Source organism: Pseudopipra pipra, chromosome 5 (assembly GCF_036250125.1).
Source record: "Pseudopipra pipra isolate bDixPip1 chromosome 5, bDixPip1.hap1, whole genome shotgun sequence".
NCBI classification, from domain to species: Eukaryota; Metazoa; Chordata; class Aves; order Passeriformes; family Pipridae; genus Pseudopipra; species Pseudopipra pipra.
In genome coordinates this window covers 10,389,119-10,412,920 of record NC_087553.1, presented here as the reverse complement: position 1 = coordinate 10,412,920, position 23,802 = coordinate 10,389,119, and the positions used below count along the sequence as shown (strand labels likewise).

The 23,802-nt window shown below is 43.0% G+C and overlaps 1 protein-coding gene across 3 annotated transcripts in view; it reads right to left on the bottom strand.

Annotated features, from left to right (window-relative positions):
• AEBP2 (AE binding protein 2) overlaps positions 1 to 15,923 on the bottom strand; it is a 46,441-nt gene extending 30,518 nt beyond the window's left edge. The window contains exon 1 of one of the 3 annotated variants that reach the window (XM_064654409.1): positions 15,201 to 15,923. In XM_064654409.1, coding sequence (XP_064510479.1) covers positions 15,201 to 15,880 — 680 coding nt within the window. In that variant the 5' untranslated portion in view covers positions 15,881 to 15,923. The remainder of the gene's footprint in view (positions 1 to 15,200) is intronic. The other 2 variants (XM_064654407.1, XM_064654408.1) reach the window with 2 other exon arrangements.
• Positions 15,924 to 23,802: the final 7,879 nt, after the last annotated feature.

Sequence of the window (23,802 nt, the reverse complement as noted above, 5' to 3'; positions counted from 1 at the left end):
TCTCCTCAGCTGATGCCTAGGCCAAAAATTATCCCCAAAAATAAAATCTGTAACACTGCACCGCGAAAGCAAAGTTTACCTAAACTGAATAATTAGTTATTAAACAGTTAATTTTCACACACAGGCACACACCTCTACCCTCAGTTTAAGCTATCCCAATACAGTTCTCTCAAAATCAGCACTTGGAAGTAGGTTTGGGCACACACAAAACAGCACCCAGCCACTTGTGTCACAGACAGTGATGTTACACGGATCAGTGGTCCCCACAGGAAGCTGCTTAGCCAAGGATGGCAAAGTACTGCAGCAGCACTCCTGCAACAGCTGCCTCGGACCAGTTCAGGTGGGTGAGTGACCCTGCCTTTCTCACGGCTCAAGGTACCCAAGAACAGCTTCATAAACACTCTTATCAGTAGGAGTTCAAACTTCCAAGCTGTTTATAGTCAGTACGAGTTTCCACATCCACGGACAGCATCAGTACCTCTCCCACACCCCCCCCAGACTTCTGACTGAGAGGATGAACAGTGCTGGTGCCCACAAGGACAGACTGCAAGGGGGGTTCAGCACAGCCCTGCTTTTACAGGCTGGTTTTAAGCAGGGAAGCGGGAAGAGAACTTAATGCTGAACAAGTTCCAGGAAAAAATCTGGGGCCGGGGGGAGAAGGTGTGTGTGGTTTGTGTGTGGTTTCTCCAGTTCACAGGCATGAAATCTGCTTAATTCCTCTGAGATGAAAAAACCTCAAATTGATAAACCCGTGTGAGAGTTTATTTCACATTGCAAACACAGTGCAACATATTTTGATGTAAAATCACAGTTCTCTAATTTTACAGCCTAAGAAATGCAAATGTTAAGATTTTGGGGTTTCTTTTTTATATTCTGTCCTACCTGTAGAAAATTCCTCTTGTTTTTGGATAAAAATACGTAAAAGTCAACTAATAATACTGACCCAGAAAAAGCTATCCTGATAAGTAGGGTTATTAATGACATGAGAAACCAATAACACTTAGAAAGCTGATTTATTTCTAGTAGTTTAAATGTTTGCTGGGTTTGGTTCTAATAGCCTAAGTGTTTGCTGAGGGCTAACAGATTAGAGCTGCATACACAGCATCAAAATTTTGTACCAGAGGAACTGGAATTAGAAAAAGGTTGGTTGTAACACTTAAACCAAGCAGTAGCACGCGGAATTTCTTGGATATTGAGGATGAAGTGCTACACTGGACTATGATTCTATAACTTATTCAAGATCCTGTCTAAAAAGGGGGGAAAACAGAACTCAAATACAGTTGAGCAGAAACAGTTCAGTATTTTATTTAATACAAAATGCTCTCCTTTCTTCTAGTTTGAAAACCTCTGTGTGGGGCATCAAAAAGCACAGATGAATATTGCTGTAACAGGATCTAGTAGAGAAACAGCTAAACTGCTTATGAAACAAAATAGCCAGGAGTCACACCAAAACAGACCACTGTTTTCAGAGGGTTCTCTAGACAGCCCCTGCCAAAATGCAAGAAACTCACTGCCCTGGCACATTCCTTCTCTAGAAACAACCCGTTAAATAAAAATATAAAATACATTTTTTGTTTCCTCCTCTGTGCCTCCAGAGCCAGCATATTTCAGGTGATCAGGCACCTCACAGTGCTGAGAACCTAGAATTAATTTCTGTCTGTCTCACTCAGAGAGTTCTGTCCCCCTGAAGAGGCAAAGGCTGCAAAGACAATCTGTGAAACTCGAGTACCTTGCCCAGCTCAAGCGTGTGCAGTTTTCTCTCGTCTCTCATACAGTGAGAAAATACCAGGAAGCTTTTCAGAGAAAAGTTTGCAGTATATATAGCATCAAAGACACTGCCTTGGGAGGTCTCTTGACCTGCCATTTCGAGATGAAGCAGAAAGATAAGTTTTACAGTCAGAGCTGTGGCTGCTGCTGAGTGTCTGAAGACTGAACTGCAACACTGTGTGTGTCAGAGCTGCCGATTCACCCACTTCTTCGTTTCTCCTCATTTCAGAAAGGGTGTGAGGGTAGGACACATGGGGTGTGCACATACTCCACCATATTAACTAGTCCACTTGAGACTTTTCCTCACTGAAAGCATCGACTCAGCCCAAGAAGGGCTGGACAGAAACAGTGTCTGTATCTTTCTATCTATGAATGGGGCTTTTCAGTCCAATCTTGGGATGATACAACACATGGAAAAATTCCTTTAAAAAGGGAAGGTAGTAATGGAAATTATGTCCTCCTGCTTTCTCATCTGAAATCCACTAAGCCTACAAGTGGGAAAGTAATAATGTGCATCAAAGAGGAGAAAACAAAACACAGTAAGACAAACACAGACATCCTGGCAAACTACTGGCAAATGAAACAAAGACAAAAAAACCCTCCGAACGCTGGTAATAAAACAAAGAAATAAAACAAACTGAAACAGATTTTTATCTAAGTAAGTTAAAGCAAGTTTTTCTGCCTTTTTCTAAGCCCTTTTCTGGCAGCCAGGAGATCTGTTTAAATCCTGACGGCCGCTATCAAAGCAGAATGACACGAGCAGAACTTAAGCGCTTGTGGCATTCCCCTATTGCCAGTGACAGACAGGTCTGGGTTTGCTCCCAAGCTGTAAGCAGGCTCCAGCTCCATTGTAATGGATCTATAGACCATAGCCTGATGAAGAACATTAGACATTTGAGTTTCAGAGAGTTCAGCTCAGGGGTCATCCCAAACAATAGAGCATCAAAAACAGTCACTGCTGGAGAGAGCCTGCACACACAATAGCAGTTTTTAAGAAGCACCATTCAAAAGACTGACTAATTACTAAAATTTAAAACTGTTACAGCAAGCACAACATAGTCTTCGAGCTTATGTTGTCCCTATTTTCATCCTAATGTGAGCACCTGAATCAACTTGAAGTAAAAATCCCAGCTCTAGAGGCAAGAACTGACTGCCTTTCTGAAACACCTTCCTAAACCCACACCTCATTTTACCAAGTCTGCAAACACTGGCAGTGTCTGCCAAACGCAGCAAGGTAGAACTGAAAACACAGAATCTTCTCAGAAGGGTCAGACTTTTTTCCCCTCCTTCTACAAATTTTCCCTCTACCACGAGATCAACAGCTTTGAAACGTTACTGACATTTAAAGTGTGTTCACTAAGCAAAAACATGCAAGCTTTAAATAGAGGAATCACTACCTCAGAGGCAATCTTTCAGGTCTTATTTTTACCTGTACTTATTTTACCTGTGGCTAGAAATAACACATCTTCATTATCAAGCTGATTAAGATTTTTTTAGCACCACCTCCATGTTAAAAGACTAGCACCTACACAAGCTACATGTGCATGTGAAGCAAATGCGTCTAGCCAGCTAAATTTAGTTCAAACTCTATTTAAAAACAATCCTGAAACAAAAAATAACAGCCAGTCATTTTCACTTCATAGAAAACGTAAGTTTTTCAAGCACTTTAGATTCTGGATTATTTTTTTTCTTTTCAGAATCTGAACAAAACTAAGCCACTGTTGGAGTTGCATAAATATGGATATTTTCTACAAGGAATAAAAGAAAATCGAAATTATTCCAAATTTAAAATGCACAAGTTTTAAACTACATAATTTTTGTGTACAGTCAAATATGAATGAAAATATAACGAGCCTGTGACTTAATGCATTAAATAAAATGGTATTTTGCACATCATTCCTGACACACACTTGGCTCTCTGAGGAGATCATTTTCCTCACTGTTGCAAGTAATCCCTTCTATTGAATTTAATGAATGGAATCACCAAAATTTTTTCTTTCCCTTTTTTTTTGTTATCTTTCAGAACAACAGACAGTAAGAGTCTAGAAAGAATATCAACAAAAAAAACCAAAAGAACAGCAACATGATTTTTATTTTCCATGAATTCCCATTAGCAACTGTCCAGTTGAAGCAATAGTGGAGCCAGGCACCGAACACATGCACAAAAGCCCAATCAATTTGCTATTATACTTTTAATGTCTGCTAAACATACTCCCTGTAGACCTTAACTGAAGTAACCTTCCCTCAGGCAAAATTCAGCCCTAACAGATGGGCCTTATACCGTGCCCTTGAGGGTCAACAAGCACCACTTCAGTCTGATCAACAGGAGCTCATTTCAGGGTTACAGCACCTCCACCCAGAGTGCCGAGCTCCCAGTCCCCAGATGTTCAGCTCAGGAGGTGACCAAAGGACCCGGCTGAATTCAGCCAACACCAAGGGAAATGATTGTGACACATCCTATAAGGAATAACCTCGTCTTACAAAGCATCGAATTAAAAACGAGCAGAAATTTCGGGGAACGCGCCTTGCAGGGTGGGTAAAACCAACCACCAACCCCCCTGCACACCACACCACTCTGAGTCTGAAGAACCGTTTCTTCTGAAATACACAACGATAATCCAGTCATAAAACATCACATCGGCAGATTGTCCCCGAATCCAAACACTACAAACCTCACTGGAAGTAAGTAAACATCTTAGGGATTGAAAACAGACAAATAAACAAACAAACCAAACAAAAATAAATACCCTGCTAGTTTCTTTCCCTTTTAGTGGTCAGTGACCACATGGAGCTTCAGCTACAGTGATTCAATACACGAGGGAAACTTAGGAGAGAAAACTGAACCGTAACACTCACACAAAACAACCTCAGAATAGCAGGAACACTACAAATGACAGTCACATCTTACAGCAACTTCAAGGGTTTAAGCCTAGAAATCAACAGAAAAGCTTTTTCCACTTGGAAAACTAAATCTCAACTAGGTACTAATCCCAAAAGAAAACAAACAGCACCAAATGCAATCATTCAAATACCAAGTCAGAACAGAAGCGCTGAAAGAAAATAATAATAATAGTAATAATAATAATGATGATGATGATGATGACATGCCTCGTGACATCCCCCAGCACTTCATTATTTCATTTCACTAAGAAAATTCTGGAGTGAAAACAAAAACTTCACAAGTTTCCCATTACTCTACTCCTTTCCAAAACAAGGAGTAGAAAAGTGTGGTGTACAGCTCTGGCCAACGGACAAGTTCCACAAAAACAGCAGCTCACTTGTGGTTTTACAGCTTTTTGATGCCACCAAATTAAAAAATTTACAATCACTACTTCTAATGCAATCAATGGTAAAGCAAAGTTAAAGCTTGAAAATGATCAAATTATCAGCCCTGAGCTCCCATCATTGACAGGAAGCTCCTCCACCTGTCCTAGGGATTTTATTTATCTCTATCACTATCTCCATCATTTCTAAACATGGGAGCTACAGACACAACAGATCAGTAACAGAAACTGCTCTACTGTCTCCTAAATGAAAACAGAATGAATTCCTATGGTTTTTGGACTAAGGTTTAACTTCTGCTGTCCTTCAATGAGTATTGAGCAAACTTTAATGCCAATCTCTTCATGAAGTTACTCTCAGAACACCTGCACTGGGGTACCAGGATGCAATGAAATGCAGTGCTCAAGTACACCGGTGTCCAAGCAGATTTAATTAATATTTGCTTCATGCTCTCCAAATGATCATGCCAATTTAAAAGTGAGATTAAAATAGATCCTAAGGAAAAGAGAGTTAATAAAACATGAGCAACCCCCATGAGTCAACAGCAGAACAGAAAAGTTTGACATTTGCCCGATCTTATTTTGTTCCTCTGCCCATATTTGGTAAATCTGGTATTTTATCATGCATCTAGACTGGTAACAGATAAACTCCTGCTACTAAATTTCAATGATTTATCAATTTAATTCCCCAACCAAACATTTTTGTTTCACAAGCAAAATAGTTTGTCTTATTTTAATGGATGTAGTTTTGACTGTGGTATGGAAATGCCATAATGCTTTAAAGCTCTTACTGTTTCTTTTCATCTAACTAGCAACCAACCCAGAGAGAATCTTCAAAGCAGACAGAAAGTAACTTCAACAACCTGTATTTCTAAGGCTTCTTTTTTTATGATTTTGCTGAAAAAAACATTTGCCTTTAATTTAAATAAAAAGCATCCAAAATAATGACTGATAACGATCGGTTTCTGAATTCAGGAAAACCTACAACCGGTAAGAGAAAAAACAGTGTATACAGGTAAACCACCATCAAAACGAACCCAGAACAAAAACAGATTGCAGAACACTAAATGGCTGCCAAACAGAAAGATAATTCACATGGCAACAAGAAATTAGAATACCTGGATCAAAAGAATAAGCCAGAACTACGAGAAGTGAAAGTCCACCACTGTGTTTTGAAGGCAGTACCTTCTGTTCACATCTGCTCTTGCACATCACACCCACAAAGACCCCAAAAGCAGACAGACCACACAACTGACTGTGGCTCTTCAGAGGAAAGGGAGGCAAAATAGGACAGGAAAAAACTGACTATGTCAGACAATTTATTTAATGAACACGAGGGAGAATCAACCTCGGAAGTAAGAGACAGAATACTAAAATGTCCAGAGGGATAGGAAAGGAAAACAGCCATGTTTGGTGCTCTAACATTTTCCAGAAGCACCTTTAAGCTTTTGATACCTTTAGGTAAATAAAAGTTACATTAAAGCAACTTTCTACACCAAGAAAAAAGACCATGATTTCCAGGACTGCGTGACTGAAGAAAGCACCCACTCACTTGGAAGCAGCTGTGCTTCTGAATCACTTATGCTTGTTTTTTTTTTTTTAAATCAAACCTATCAAATCTATGCTTTACACATATTAAGTTGTTCATTTTGAGAAGTTTCTGTTAGAATAAGGCTTAAAAAGTATTTATAAATCAATCTTAAAAACAAAACTGCAGAATTCTATTGACTATACATATTGTCATATGACTACTAAGAAATCAACACAGTGGAAAATGAAGCAGTCAAGGGACAGAACTTCATACAGCGTGACAAGTGGTAACATTACAAACTTGTTTTGAAATTCTTTTTGAAGCAGCAACTTTTTTTAGAGTAAAGCTATGTCTAGATAAAGTATAAATACCTAGAAAAGGGAACAACACTGCACTCAGACTGATAATATTAGACCAAGGAAGATAGGAAGGCTCTTTGAGATAGAGAAATCGAAGGAACTTAAAATAACAAACATGCACAGGAAACAAAACAAGACTGAGAAAGTGTGTTATGATTCACCACCTCTAGAGCTTTTTCCACTCTTCTGGATCACTTACTCTGATTATTTAGATTGCTAGCCCTAGAATATTTGGGCTCATCACACTTACATAACACAAACTCAGGTTATCACAGAATTTGTGGCACACAGAGGAACAGGCAACGCAATAAAAAAACTTGGAATGCCAAAATATCCACTGAGAAGTGAGAAAATAGAGCAGGTTAAACATATGTGCCTTGTGATATGACAGCACAAAGACTACATGTGAAAAAGGATTACACAAATCAAGAAACTGTAAGCAATTCTGCCTTAAAGATACAAATAAAACTGACTCTCATTTCTGGGAACCACATTACCTTCAACTTCATCATCTCCCTGAAAAGTCAGGGAACAGCAACAAGTGGTTCATAACTGAAAATGATAAAAGACTATGTTTACTAGCACAGCTGAAGAAAAGGAGAGAAGAAACACATTCACTCAAAGAGCCACCAGAAATAATTTGGTTTTTCACCAGTGCTTCCTTCCCATCCCAAGAACTCTAATCAGTCTGAAGGAGCCTGATCAGCACTAGAAGGTAACAGCTTCCAGGTGTGGGGGAGATTTCCTTGACACTACTGGAACTATTACCCTCCCATTCTCCCAACCTCAGGATACCTTCCCTTACCCCCAGCACACACAACACAGAAAACTAGCAGAAGATTAAATAACCACAGAGAAAACACACAGAGGAGACCTAAAAAACCCCTCCAGTGTTAGTCATCATCATGTTAGGCTCAATTTAATACAGAATAAAACGACTAGGGTAGCAGCTAGGAAAATACTAGGAAAACAGCTAGGATAGCATTGTATAAAGTAGCAGCTTTGCCTATTTATACCCCAGTGAATAGTTGCTACTTCAAGTATTAACCAGGCATCAAAAGCAGAGAAGCCCACAAAGTAAAACTCCACTAATTGGCTCAATTCATAATAGAAAGGTCACAAATTAAGGTCTGATTCCTGTTCTGCTGGACACTGAATTACCTTCCATTTCTATCAATTGTCTAATCTATAACTTAGTATGCAAGTTAGCCTAGGAAAGTCTACTTAAAGATAGGCCAAAAGTAGTTTTACTTCAAAGGAAAACAAAAATTTACATTTCTCTCTTTGCTCTGCATATATCGAAAATATTTTCTTTGCACCTCTAAGATTTTTTTTCGTTTGGAATCTAAGTTGTTATTACAGCACACAATAAACTATAACGACCAAAATAAGGGTTTTACAGCAATTTTACAGGGGAACTAGTAATTTGTATAAGATGCTGCGTGGAACAACATTAATGAAGATTCTTTCTGTTATTATTTAGGCATATTTAATAAATTATAATACCATGATACGTGCCAATAATCTTGGTTTTTTGCAAGTCTCTCAATGCAAACAACTTAGTTGCATTTTTCTTCCTCTGACCCCACATAAGCTATTTGAATTACACCACTCCCCTACAGTGCAGCAGGATGACAACAGGACTTTCTAGATTATAACAAATCTTTTGCTTTTCTGTCACTATCAAATATCTTGGCATACACCTTAAGTAAGCCTCTATTAAAGAAAGTATCCATTAAGCATTAGCAACTGAAGTTCAGCAAAATTTATTTAAGAACTTAAATTCTAGTAGAGAGAAGAAAATTAGGTATGGGAAAAGAAATCCCAGTTCTTTTTTCTTTTGCATGTTACCATCGTTAAGGGAAAAAAGTACATCAGTAATGCAAGTGAGAGGCTTCACATTTTTTCCCCAATTATTTGTTGTTTTTTAGCACTGCAAAACCACAACGTGAGAATTGTAATCACTATTTTAGCATATCACAAAACCAGTGATAAACAGCAAACAGAACATGGAATATTTGTATTTCATTTTCTAATGCAAATTTATTTGAACACGTTCATATTCTAAGTGAACTCTGTATACAATACATATAAAGCTATAAAAAATAACCAGTTACACAGATAGATAACCAAAGAAACCTCTACCTCAAAGAAAAAAAAAAAAAAATCTTACAAAACTACCACTTTTGTGTTTCTGCAAGTTATGCCACTGTATTTTTTTAACAGCAGCTGGAAGAGTGGATAAAACTCACGGCTCATACAAAGAAGTTCCTTACCCTCTTCTCTTCCCTTCTCCTGCACAACTGGAGATTACATTCCCACCTGTTTCAAGGATTCCCTGCAATTACTTGGCTCCTTTACAGGAGGGACCAATTTTTCACTTCCTTTGGGTCAAGTTCTCGTTTTCTCCTCAGGCTATCAGACACATCTCACTCCCTATCACAGCAAAAGTTTTCTGTGTGTACCTCACGTCATCCCCTTGCCAGAAACCTCTATTCCCATCTCAACAGCTCCATCTGCTCCCTTCTAATCCATGTACTCACTTTCCCACCCAAACAGCAGACAGCTCTACAACTCCCTCAGTGCAATGGGTCCTACTTCCAGACTTCTTCCATGCTGCTCATTCCCCTCCTGTTACTCTCCAAACGGGCAGGGGTTTCCAAAAAATACCTAAATATCTTAAAGGTACTGGGAAGCTGTGGAAAGAGTGGTATGGTAGAACATTTCCACTGCATCATCCAAGAGATTTAAGTTTTATCTGTGACCAGCTCCACAAATGCACGATGTCACATCTCTGCCAAAAAGCTGCTCGGGCTGCACAAAACACCCTGTTTAACTCCTCTGAAAAGTAAAAAAGGGAAAAAGAAAAAAATACCCAGACAGGTTTTTTCCACTACAGCCTAGGAAATTCCCTGAAAAAGCCCACCAATCAAACCTTGTATTTAGAAGTTACCAGGCTTGATGATGTCACAAACTTACACAAAATGCACACAGACCTGAGTGGATGTACAAACCCAACATAAAAGCAAAACCATTTCTCTCTTCCACTGAATAGGAAAATATTTTTCTCGAATTCTGTGAAGTATATTTACATCTTACTACAATAACTATAACAGCTCATTATACCAAGCTCTTTCATCTAGTTCACAAAAAGACCTCATGTTAACCACTCAATTATACCAACCAACAGCTTTAGCAATAAAGATACTCGCCATACAAAATATCTGGGCTGTTTTGTCTTCCCATCAAAAGCTATTTTCTCCAGTGCCAGAAAGGCCTGAACATAACCATTACAGAAACAAGGGGTTTATTTTGCAATTTGAAAGCAAACAACTACAGCAATACATACAGTTAGAAATGCTGAAAATATCATTTTTCAACAGAATTTTGGAAACTCGGGTGAACTTCTACATGGCTCACTCTGACATGGCAATATTACACACAGGCTAAAAAAAAAAATCTAACGACTTAACCACCTTGCCACAAGTGCTAATGAATGATTCTTCACTTCCTGGATAGGAACAAGTGAGGCTGTGCAGCACAGAGAGGCCTGAAGCACTTTTTAATCTGGTCACATGGATACATGAAGCACACCTATTAGCACCACATGCCTTCCTGATTATATTACAAATTTACTATTCTGCCTTCATATAAACATCACTCATGCAACTCACATGCCACTGCTGAGTCAGTCTCGAAAATTCTTCACTTTTAAGACTTCAAAAGCTAGATAAAGACTGTAATTAAAACTTGAAATGACTAACATTTTAAAATCAGCATACATCTTAAAGGTTCAGGCCTCCATTTTAAACCAGATTAAAAAGATTCAGACCAGATCCTGCATTTTTTACCTCTAGATTTCTTATTTTTCAAGTTGTTAGTTAGACACAGCCCCATTTCACTCAGTAAAGTTAACAAACTTGACAATCTGAAGCATAAAAAGGTTTATTACTGAAAAACCTTTCTGAAATGTCTGGTTTCAAAACTATCCTTCTATTAAATAGGAACAGAATAATAACATTTCTAGAAGTATTCTGCAAGTCTAATGTGGTTAAGATAACTCAAATTTTCCTTGAGTATTACTGAGTATTCCTTGAGTCAGTCCTCCACATTAAGTGGTTGTGTTGGTGAAAAACAAATATGAAAAAAGCCCCCCCCAAAAAAAAAAAAAAAAAACCCACAAACAAAAAAAGAAAATAAAGCCTTACAATTTACATGAAAATTGCCCACTCTGTGACAAAGATGGACATTAATTAGTGCTGTATCTGAGGGAAAGATCACTACATAAGATCTAAAGACAACCTGTTACACTTGGCCTACCAACAAGTCAATCAGCACTCAGGTATCAGTCAGGAAAACAGCTGACACCTGCAGCTAAAACGTTCTTTTCCAGTGCTCCTTGCCCAGTCAGTAAGAGGAGGGAGCAAAGGATAAACTGCTAAGGAGGGTAAAGATGATGCAAGAACAGAAAACCAGGGATAACTTCCAGGTGAGAGTACAAAGACATAAGACAAACGTACAAGGGTGAACAAAACCCCTTCATAAAGCTTTACTACTTATATTTCTGATCAACAACTTCTTAAAATTGCAAGATCTACCACTGTTCTCTAAATCAAACAAAATCTGATTATATTATTTCAGATTTAAATATACTTCCATAATAAACCTTCCGGGAAACAAGAATTCAATTATTTCAGTAATCTAACACTGAAGTGTTTGTAAGAAAATATCCCAGTTCAGCAATAACACACCAGTGAGCTGCAGATGCATCTCCACTGCATTCACCTCAGCTGATTTATACCCAAATCCTGCATCTGCTTAGGTCCAGCTTCAGTACCTGTGGCCCAATGCAAAACTCAAGTACTGTGTTTATAAGTTAACTGATCCATTATTTCTTCTTTTAAAACTCCTATCAAATGTTTCTCAGCATTCCAGTAAGACTAGCAGCTCCAAAGGACCCTGGAGGGACACATCCATCCTTTTCAGCACATGTCTCAAATTAGGCAAAGGCACAAGTAAATGACCAGCATTCACATGCTGATAATAGTCTTTGTTCTAACTGTAAATCCAGAGGATAACTAGACTTGAATGCAGACTATTATTACTCAGCCAGCTTGCTCAGAAAGTCCTACACAAACTTCTGCACGGTAGTGGGAACTTAGCACAATTCCCAGGGAAAAAAAAACTGAATGGCTACAGCTCAACGAGGTACCTACCAGTCCTGGAGTTACTGCACTGAACTCTCCCGCTGAGCTGGAAATCCCACCTGGTTATTTATCCCAGGTATTGCTCTGGGGTTTGCTTTTTTGTTTCTGGGGTTTTTTTGAGAGGGAAGATAAGCATGTTTTTAAAAAGTACAAAGTCTGTGTGTATGGAAATGGAATGTTAAAATTCACTCTAAATTTCAGGGTGTTGTCGTTCACCATTATATTTGTTTTTCATGTTCTTATAAATACTTACAAATTTCCTACAGTAATGCCTCAAATTATTTATTCTATTAGCAGATACTCTTAAAATACATTAAAATGTTAATAACAGAAGTTGCTGAACAGAAGTTAGATTTTGATCATATGCAAGATTTTCCCCTTCAGCTGTTTTATTTGTATTTTCTACTTGATACCACTAAGCCAAAAATCAGAGATAACACATTGTGGAGAATGACAAAGATCATACATAGGGAAATGGGAATTTGATCACTCATGGAATTCAGGCCCTCTTACCACACCCACTTATTCATTCAAATTTTCTAAAGAGGAAACAAGAAAAAAAATCCCAAGCCCAGGGGCATGATCTCAGTGCTACCAAACCTGCCTACAACAGGAGAGTCTTTACCAAGTACACCCTTCCACCTTCCTCCTGCTAAACCCACAGACTGCAAAGTCAAGCCTGTCAGTTCCATCTCTTTCCTTTTCTCTCTCTTCCCTCCTCCAGGTAATCTTACTGCACAACACTCTGAGATTCACCACACCAAGTTCCTGGGGACTTCAGAGACACAGGTAGTCAGCAAAGGCAATGAAGTACTGGACAATAAATGATTTCATATAAAACATCACTTAACAGATAAAATATCATTCTCTTAATAGTTACAGAACTTCCATTTTAATGCAGAGGTGACCAAATCAATGAATGATGAATTGTTTCAGGATTTCAATATCTATTATCATAAACTTGTACCTCCAGCTTTGAGACTAAACTGTTCCCAGATCTCTGATATTTCACCATCCCAACTCTCTCTTAAGCTCTTCAGCACATCCCTTACCTTTTACAACACTCTGTCTGATCATCTGAAAGGCACAGGATTATGCTGTGGCTGCCTTCCAAGCAGCAGCAATCATTTGGATCACTATGTCAAGCAAGAGACTTGATGGACTACATGTGACAAAAATAATAAAGCATTCTAACACACTGCAGCAAAGAGTGCACACCAAAGGAAATTTTCCATCCCCAGGAATAACAAATGGCACTCTTGGTAGCATTGCTCTTTTCCTAACCAACTTAACAAGCAGGCTTTGAAATTACAGCACAAAATGCCCTCTCAGCACCCCAAGTTCAAGACAAAACTTTGCAAAGATTAAAAACAAGGCACAGTCCTCATTTAAACCACTAAACACGAGTCCCACTCCTGCAACTGAGTCCCTGTCGATGGTGCAGGGAAGGAGGAACGAAGGGCACACACGTGGATTTAATGGTGTGACTACAGCAAGAGAACCACGAGAACAATGACAGAGAAAGAAAGTAGCACAGCAGCTCCGAGTGCACAAGGCACAGTGACACTACTTCCAGAAAACCCCTGCGAGTTATTTCCGTTATTTCCTCAACCCACAAACTGACACACGCTTGGATAAGATCAAGGGTGAGAGCCAGACTTTAATGCCACGAAAAATGAGAAACTACTATCTTAAAATACTGTCTTAAAATGCCTTTATGTACCTGTTGTTTTTCCAGAAGTCTACTCCCATACTCAAGTTCCCATAAAATCTCAGCTTCTGAACAACAAACAAACCCCAACATCCACACCCCCTTTCCATCTTGCACAAGTTTGGACGAAAGAAAACGTGACTTCAACGGGTCTCAAAAGTCAGATGGAAACCAAAGAACTGAAATTTTTCTGTCTTCTTCAGACTTTTAGGTCAACTACACGATTTTGGGGAACTGACTCACACGGGGTTTTGGTTGGTTGGTTTTAAGCCTCGAGGTCAGATCTAGTCATGCCCACTTCTGAAATAGGGGTATTTGTGTAGTTACACAGATTTTGATCTGACATATATTCAAAGTACGTTTCTGGACCAAACCGCATAATTCTTCACACTTAACAATGAAATTATCTTAAGAAAGTACAAACAAAACTGTAATTGTTACTTAAATGTAACTCTAGCAGGGAAGTCTGATACTTTTTTTGCTAAACAAACAGAAAAATTGTACAAGTTTCTTAAACTATTTGAAAGGATTAATTAGTAAAGGGACGTACAGCACTGTAAGGCTGTTCTTATGTCTATTTTCCATCCTATTTTCAGCTTTTCAATTAAACTGTTGCATACAACATCCAAGAAAGCTATTACACAAGCCACGTTCTTTGAAATGCTTGACTTAGGAGGCTGAAACAGACCTGAAAGGTGGAATATCCAACCATGTGTGAGAATTTGGTGGTGTCTTTCCACAGGAACCCAAGCTAAAATCTGGGTAATATGAGATGTGTAGCTCTAACACAAAAAACCCTCAAGAACTAATCTTTACATTTACTATTTCAGAACTCGCCCAAAGATGACTTTGAGCCTCCGAAGCCTCGCTTAGTGCTGTGCGTGACTATTACTTGTGCACACGTAACACAGAAGGGCTGGTCTCCTTTTTATTTTAGCAAACTAGATTTTTTTTTTCCCCCTTACGCTTTAAGATGTGACCATCGGCTTTCTGCCTCTAGAGCAGAGCCCCTGTTGCGGGCACAGGTAGAACCGCATCCACAGAACGCATTTCCCATTCCGAAGCCTCTGTACACCCCACCTACGCCAGGACACAGCCCTGAGGAACCCCGAAAGCACCGTCTGAAAAAGACCCGCAGGGAAGAGGCGGCGGGAGGAGGCAGCGCCCGGCGGGGCCGCCCGGGGCTCTGGGGGCCGGGGGAGCGCCCCCTCCTCCCCGGGCAGGGCCGGGCTGTGCCGGGGGGGGGGCCCGGGGAGCAGGGGCGGGGGCCCGGCACAACTTGGCCGGAGAAACCTGTGGCTGGCGCGACACCCCCGCGGGAGGGGAAGGGCGCCGGGCACTGACCTGTCCTCCGAGTCCATGCGGCTGAGGGGCTCCCCGTCCGAGGACATCTCCAGGCTGCCCCGCCGCCCGCCCGACGTGGCGCTGCCGCAGCTGCTGCCGCCGCCCGTGCCGGGGCCGGTGCCGTACCCCTCGTCGCCGCCGCTGGACACGCTGCTGGAGGAGCTGGAGCCGCCGCCGCCGCGGCCCGGCCCGTCCCCCTGGCTGCCCCGGGGGCCCTTGGGCTCCTCCTTGGCGTCGGCCTCGCTGCCGCCGCCGGGGCTCGGCGAGCGGGTCTCGTCGCTGCAGCAGCCGCTGCTCGTGCTGCTGCTGCTGCTGCCCACCAGGCTGCTCTCCTCCTCCTCGCCGCCCTCCTCCTCCTCCTCCTCCTCCTCCTCTTCCTCCTCCTCCTCCTCGTCCTCGTCCTCCCCGTCCCCGGCCTGGCTGGCGCTCTCCGGGCTGGGCTCCGACATGCTCTCCGCCTCGCCGTTCAGCAGCAGCAGCGGCTCCGGCTCCGCCGCGGCCGACGACGAGGGCGGCGGCGAGGACGAGGACCCAGCCGCGCCGGCGGCGGCGGCGGCCGCAGCCACCTCCACCGGCACCTCCACGGCCGTCTCCGCCTCCTCCTCCCCGGCGCCGGGCGCCGCCTGCCCGGGAAGGCGCCGCGGCGGCTCCGCCATGTCGCTGCAGCGAGCGGCCGCCATGGCGCCTGCGAGTCGCTCCGCGCGCGGCGGGGGCGTGCGCGCGCGAGAGCCCCGTGTGCGCGCCCGCGCGCGGCCCCCGGTGCGCGCTCCCGCGCCCTCCCTCGCGCACCCGCAACGCCCGGGGAGGGGCGGGGCGGGGCAGGGAGGGGGCGGGGCCCGGCTCGTGCCGCCGCTGCCGCACGCGCTACGGAGCGCGCCCGGGGACAAACAAGGCGCGGAGGGCGGAGCGGCGGCCGCCGCCCCCGGCACGGGGAAGGGGGGGGCAGAGTGGCGGAGGGAACAGACGGGGCTGGAATCCTCAGGGATCCCGGCTGGAATCGCCAGGGATCTCGGCTTGAGTAGCCCAAGGATCCCGGCTGGAATCCCCCGGGGATCTCGGCTGGAATACCCCAGGGATCCCGGCTTGAATTCCCAGGGATCTCGGCTTGAATAGCCCAAGGATCCCGACTTGAATCCCCCGGGGATCCCAGCCTGAAACCCCCGGGCATCCCGGCCTGAATCCTCAGGGATCTTGGCTTGAATCCCCCAGGGATCCAGGCCTCAATCTCGGGGGGATCCCGGAGCGAACTCTCAGGGACCCCGGCGACCCGCTGGAATCGCGTCATCCCCATTGAGCGCCCCGGGGGGAAGCGGGAATCCCGCCGGACGAGGCGTTCCCGGTCCCACTTTAGGACAAACCCCATAGCGTCCCACAGCAGGGCACGAGCATTCCCGGCTGCAATTCCCGGGAGTTGGGCGGGCTCAGGCTGCCGGAGGGAGGGGGCAGAGGGTCCGGGAGAAGCCCCGTGGAAGTGCCGGCCCCGCCATTGCGGAGCCCCGCGCTCCCCTCACGGCAGTGAGGGGGAAAAGGGAACAGGGAGCTCTCCGGAAACCGGGAACCGGAGCTGCAGGCTCACGGTGGGAAACTACTGGGGGAATGGCCACGGGGAATGCGCTGGCTGAGGCACAGAGGAGCCGGGAAAAGGGTTTCCGTGATACTGATGAACAGGAATGGGGAGAGCGGCCGCGCTGCGCCGCGAGGGGAGAGAATAAACTCGGACACACCGGCCGTAAACATCCCCTGGCAGAGCAGGGGCTCGCTGGGTACCGGGCACAGGCTGTGTGACCAAAGGGAAGGCGAAACATCACAGAGTCGTGGAATTCCAGCCGCCCTGCCATGGGCACGGACACCTTCCACTAGACCAGGTCGCTCCAAGCCCCGTTCAACCTGGCCTTGGACACTTCCAGGGATGGGGCATCCACAGCTTCTCTGGGCAACCTGTGCCTCACCACCCTCACAGTAAAGAATTTCTTCTTAATATCCAATCTAAGCGATTGAATTACTTCGTTTAAACAAAATTAAAGCCATAGAGTTTAATGTACTAAAGCTGTGGAAATTTGTTAATTTTTTTTCCTCTCGAACCTAAACTCACTTCTGGAGATACTGGGTTAGTAAAGATGTTGAGTTGGGAATTGTGCCATGTGAAAAGGAAGAAACCATCAGTGTATGTGTAGAAGGGGAAAGGTGAAGGATAGCTCAACAGAATGCCTGTCAGTCACGTACAAGGCTTCAGGACAGAGTTTGAAAATTAATTTTAATAATAATAATGTAAAATAGGATAAAGTTTACAAAAGATAGATCATGCCAGACTAATGTGACAGGCCTTTTGACAAGAGCCTTGTGTACCCAGGCATCAAGAAAGCGTTTGATAAAGTGTCATGTGGATGCGATTAGAAAAAGTTTATAGGATGGGGATTTGCAATAGAACAGGAAGATGAGTAGAATCTGATCACAGAGATAAAATCAAGTAATTTGACAAATTATTGGAGAGACGAAGAGGGCAATTGAAAGCATATAATGCTCTTCCACGTGAATTGTAAATGTCATTCATCTGTCAGTCTTTACCCAACTCTTACAGAGCTTGCTGCATTTAAAACCAAAATCATGAAGCTGTGGTAGTTTAGTTTAAAAACAAACTACAAAACACAGAACCACAACTCAGTCCAGAAAAACATCGTGCCTTCTGCACACTGGGAAGAACATGACCAATTCAAGTTCCAGCAGGCATCTCTGGCTTATCCCCAGAGATCCTAGATTCCAGGAGAAGTTAACCGTGTGGGATTAAGATCTGGAAAAGGTGCTCCTACGACCTGGATTTGCATAGCTGGAGATGGCTCCCAGCCCATCAGCACACGTAGTAGTTGTTTTCAGCAAAGAGAACAACCCGTGGTGTAGCAGCATCAAAATAGATGCCACAGCACTGAAAGAGCAACAAAGGGACACAATTGGGTTGATCTTCTAAATCAAACCAATGACATCTTTAACCTGCAGAGGAGCATAAACAAACTTTGGAAACCGACAACAGCAAAAAAATGTTAAGTTTCTCAGGTTTCTAGAAGCCACCCTCAGCTAGAAAGTGGAAGTGGTAAGAATGCTTTTTAAAAAAATAGAGGGGGAAAAAAGGGCAAGAACAGCTGTAATGCTGTTTCATCTGTGTAAGATATGGAAAGCAGGTCTACTAACTCCACCAAAATAGTCACTAAATCCTGAGCTTCTACATCCTGGCTTGCCTTTCCTCCCGGGAACAGTGTGTGCTGTTCCGCTGAGGAAGGTGCGGGGCTCCCGGAGGGTGTTGCTGTCACTGCTCTAATCGAACACGAAGCGTCACGTTTCGAAAACAAACGACCCCCTTTGATTCAGTCAAAAAACGGCAGTAGCTGAAAAAATTCCTATGTCTCTTCTACCCACTGATGCCCTTCTGGAGTTCTCTGCTGTTGCGAGGGGCAGAATCAGAGAGGTATCAAGTAATGAGAAACCAAAAATACATAAAAGACTTGGCTAAAAGACGCCTTCCACAAACTGTGAGATGAAAGGGGGGGAAGTTATCACAAAGAACTCAATGTACCCTAGTGTAACTTGCCCAGACTCACTGCGCTGTGTGCTCACAAGCCGATCACTGCCCTTTCCCACCCCCCACCGCCCTCCCACGTCTCTCTCGGTTTTTAAGGCGGTGTGAGCTCGCAAAGGCTCCCCGTGTTCGCGGAGCGAGAGGCGAGCAGGGCGATTCGGACCTCCCACTTCCCGCTCTCCTAAGCAGGGCGGTAGGGACGCCAGCTCATTAGGTAATTTGTGTATTCAGAGAGGGTCAGGCAAGGAAACCTCAGGACATTTCCACTGCCTAATGGAAATCCCTTGGCATTTAAGCAAGAGATCAGTACCAAAGGGGTCACTGCTGCAGCAGGCAGTCAGCTAACAATGATAATATCTTGATGTCCTGCTCTCAGGTTTTCAAAATCACAAAATTTGTGTCCAGGCTTGGTCCTTGAGTGCTGTAAAGTCCTAATCAAGTGCAAGCAGCAATGATTACTGGTTACTGAGCTTTCTCTGTACAAACCTACCAAAGCTAAACCTTCTTTTTTTTGCCAAGGTTTTTTTCACTTTTCAAAACTCTCCTCAAATGAGATCTGTCAGAGAACAGGTGAGTCTAGAACTTGCAAAAGCATCTATATCATTTGCATTTGAATGGTCTGATAAAAGCTCAAAGCAGAAGACCCGCTGTTAGGAAACCCTTTGGAAAAAAACCCCAAACGTCCACTTGAGCTTTGTGGATGAATGTTACTCTGTTGTTCACACAAAGAGTTTCTGATATACTCAGTCTAGCTTGGTATGATCATCTTACAACAGGAACGATGCTTTAAAGCTCAGATATTTGTGTTAAGGAATCAACAAAGTACAAAATTAAAAAAAAGTCAGTAGATAAACCAGAAGAAAACCGTTCACAGGAAAAGATTCCAAGCAGAACCATTACCCACCAGTGCAAGAACAACCAACCTGCAGACACAGCAAGCAGGGAGAAGAAATTGAGATTTTATTCTCTTACCTCAGGAACACCAGGGTGCAGGGCATTCACACTGACAGCAGAATCAATAACAAACTCCAAGGAAGTAGTTTCGTCTTTTCTTAAGTCACAACAATTTTGCTGTTTTGTGGGGTTTTCTTCAAGGACAGTTAGGTGAGATCACCAGAAGATTTTGTATGTGTAAGGCAGTTTTCTTGAGGTTTTTGCCCTAACTTTGATTGGCACACTACTGTGATGTATAGTATGCAAGTAAAACACTTCAAAACAGCAAGAAAGTCCTATAAAGAGAGAAGAAAAAATAAACAGGCCTAAGGTACAGTAGAGGTGACATCCTGTCCTGCACTTGCTCGGATACCAGGGGAGATTCTGTAAAACTAAGCCTTTGGTCACTGAGCTCCCTTCTCCAGCCCCTGCCTCCACATGCATGTCTTAAGCACTGCAGGAAATTCCTGCTGCCTGAACCTTATGACTCACCTTGCTCACAGTATTCTGCCTGCTCAGCAGCCTCTGTAAACTGCACCCTTCCCTTCTTTCTGCCCCACCCTTCCCCATCCAAATTCGAGGTCTGGAGGAAGAGGCTGCTCTCTCTCATTGCTTCAAGTAGGCGCCCAGCGCTGGGTTCTCACCCTTCCCTTCAGACCGGACTGAAACTGCCTCACGCTGCAATTCTGACCCCACCCTCTCCTGGAGCACCCAGTTAATTCCCCCTTTAAACTCAGCTTCCACGCTCTTTTCAAGGCTGCCTTTAATCTTGCCCTATACTGTTTGCTTGGGTACCACGACTGTAAGAAGCCTAAGCCATGCTTAGGTTGGGTCAAACCAAAAGAAGGGAATGAATGTTGGGCTCGGTCCCTCTTCTCTCCCGGTGAGGCGAGGAGCACTCGCTGGGGCTGTGCACTGGCTTTGCGAAGCACTTAGCAGCAAAGTGAATTCTGGATGCTGCTCGGGACCTTCTTCCCCCTCTGCCCTGCTCCTGCTTTGTTACAGCTCTCACAGTGACACGCTGCCTCTTCTGTTGTGCCAGCACAGCTGTCTCTGAAATTCATGCCATGAGCTAGACCAAGGAACTGCTTTTTATGGTAACTAGGAGGGAAGAAAAAATCAAATGGCATTCTGTTGCTGTTAGGTCATGAAACTTCAGGAAACTCCAGACAGCTCAGTTAAATGTCACTGTGCCACATCCCCTCTGGGGATGAGGAAAAAAAGAACATAAAAATTAAAAAAATTATTAAGGTGACACAAAGGAGCAGGACTTAGTTCAGGAATGCAAACCTCCATTCTGTCATTCTGGAGCTTATCCAAAAGCACATCCTAACATTCATTATGTTTGCATTTGTGTTTTGGAAACAACGTGCCAGCCCAGTGGAGATGAGGGCATCTCTGCTTAAAGCCATCTATAAACACAAACAGGGAGAGGAAGCCCATGTTCCATAGATGCTCTGATGTAATTGAAAGGAATCAAATACCTTACAAGTGCATAAAACCTCTTCTCTAAAATGCACGCTAATTGATGTTCAATTTGCTGTCAAATTATATTGAAGGAAAACATGAAAAGCAAAACAAGCATGAAGATCTTTTGTAAGTGGAAGATACAGAGCTGTGAGTTCAAGGCGTGAGAAGGCCTCGTGATATGGCTCATTGATGTGCTCCACAGCTTGTTGCAAAAACTGAAACTTAAGCACAGAATTTCAAGTAGGGACTATTTAGCTGTGATAAGCTATTAGGTATTATGGACTAGTTATTCTGAGAACAAACTCAGAATTTGCTTCAGAAGCAAAAGCTACTTGCAGTACTTCTGCACTTGTGTATCTGAATATTAATCCTGTCACCCCGTGTCTCTCAATTTTTGTGAGTCCCAGGGACTTGCATAAGTATATGCTGAAAATGAGTTGTGCTTTTCTTTGAAACTATTCAGAAAGTTTTCCAAATGCCACATTGAAAAAATTAAATAATTGGTGCAATACATCGTACAAACAGATAATATATGCAGTAGTGTACAAGAAAATAGAGCATATTTTCTGTCATTAACATTGCCAATATTTTGTATTATGATTAAAAAACTATATAAATTATCTTTTCCTTGCAAAGTATCCTATACCTCCTCCTTGTGTACATTTTTTATTTGGCAGAGTTTCCTCCTTTTCAATAAAAGGCAGCCAAAATTCCCAAGTCTCAGAAAAATCAGCGTTCTTAAATGGTGTAATTTAGATTAGTTTTAACCAGAGATAATTAACATATTTTCTTCAAGCTTATAGTCTTTACATGCTGTTAATTTGGAGAATTTGTATTTTCAACATTCTTATGCAAAACAGAGCTGGATTCCAGCCTTAAATGAAGGTGTGTGCCTGAGCACACACACAGGGTTGCCTCCAGTATGTCCATATATTTTCTGCAGGTCAGTTGCCACAGAGCCTTACAATAAAACCAGGGGGACATCATCCCAACGGAGGGAGGGGGGGATTCTGCACAAGCCCACTAGGCAGTAAATCCCATTTTTTTTTTTCTAAAAATGTAGATGTGAAGTCGGGAGCAGAGGCTTTCTTTGCACACATGGAGACTCTTTTCTTAACCATAAAAGTAATCAAGATCTCGCATGTTGCAAAACCGGTGTGTAACCTTTACAACCAAGTAGAAATGCATCATTAATTGAATGCTAATTAAATACAAATGACAGCTTGGAAAGAGTACAAGTTTACAACAGCTTTTCCACGTTCTAGGATTACTTTAAAACTCCCCTTCTTCAATTTGTGGTCATAACTAGAATATGAGTTTTCCATAGAACAATTTTAGGGTTTTTAAAAGTAATGTTTCATAAAATTTAAATGAAATTTCCCCTTGAAGAAATCTAGCTATAAAGTTTGTGCTTTTTTTCACACCTGCCTTTTTTTCTTTTTCTTGAAAGAATCACTTGTCTTTTCCAAGATCAAGCTCTTATGAACACGTGTCCTTCCAACCACAGCTCTCAGCTTCCCAGAACATGCTGTGGTGGGCCCAGCAAGGGGCCCTGGAGATAATTAAGGGAGTGGAGCATGTCAGATGAGGAGAGGCTGAGAGAGCTGGGACTGTTCAACCTGGAGAAGTGAAGGCTCAGGGGGATCTTATCAAGGTATAAATACCTGAGAGGGGAAGTGAAGAAGATGGAGCCAAACTCAGTGGTGCCTGGTGAAGGGCAACAGTCAATGGACACAAACTGAGACAGAGAAAATTCTATTGAAAAAATTTTAAAAATCCTTTTTCACTCTCAAGCAGTGGAAGAGGTTGCCCAGAGAGGTTGTGGCATCACTATTCCATTCAAAACACACCTGGACATGGTCCTGGACAGCCTGCTCTAGCTGACGCTGCTTTGAGCAGGGCAGTTGGACTCGATCTCCAGAGGTATCTTCCAACCCCAACTATTCTGTGATTCTGTAGAGTTGAGATATTATTCCCACATTACACAAAGACACAGGCATTGCTGAATCTGCAAAACCAGTCAGCATTTTTCTGGGTTCCCAGATTTAACCATATACCCTGGCTTTGCCCCAGCTCCACATGAGGATAAAAACCACGTTCACACCACTTGTGTCTTGCACCATGATTAATAAAGATGGGAAGGGGGCCCTGGGTGGGAGCCACAGCACCTCAGCTGAGCTGTGTGACTGGGACAAAGCACTGAGTCACTGCAGGCAGGTTTAGATGCAGCCTGAAAGACTGAGGACTGCATTCAGAAATGCCCTGGTAGCCTGTATGACAAATTTAGGGTCCTGCTACATCCTGTGAGGTTAGAAATGACAAGCAAGAGAGATTATATATTTCCCATGATTGCCAGATCTTGGCACGCTACAGACTTAAGGGAGAGAGGTTATCCTTAAGAGAAGCATTTATCACACAGTCTGGCCAGCCTTGGGCAAGATACCGTCATGGAACAGTGTCAAAGTCCAGATTTCCCAAAACCCTAACAGCTGGACAATTCATCTTCTCTCTCCACTGCTCTGCTTAAGTTACAAGAAAAATCCAGGTCATGGAAAGTTTATCAAACAGCTAGAGATATACAGAATTAGTTTATTTAAATGGAAGTTATTATTAGGTAGGCTTGAGCACAAG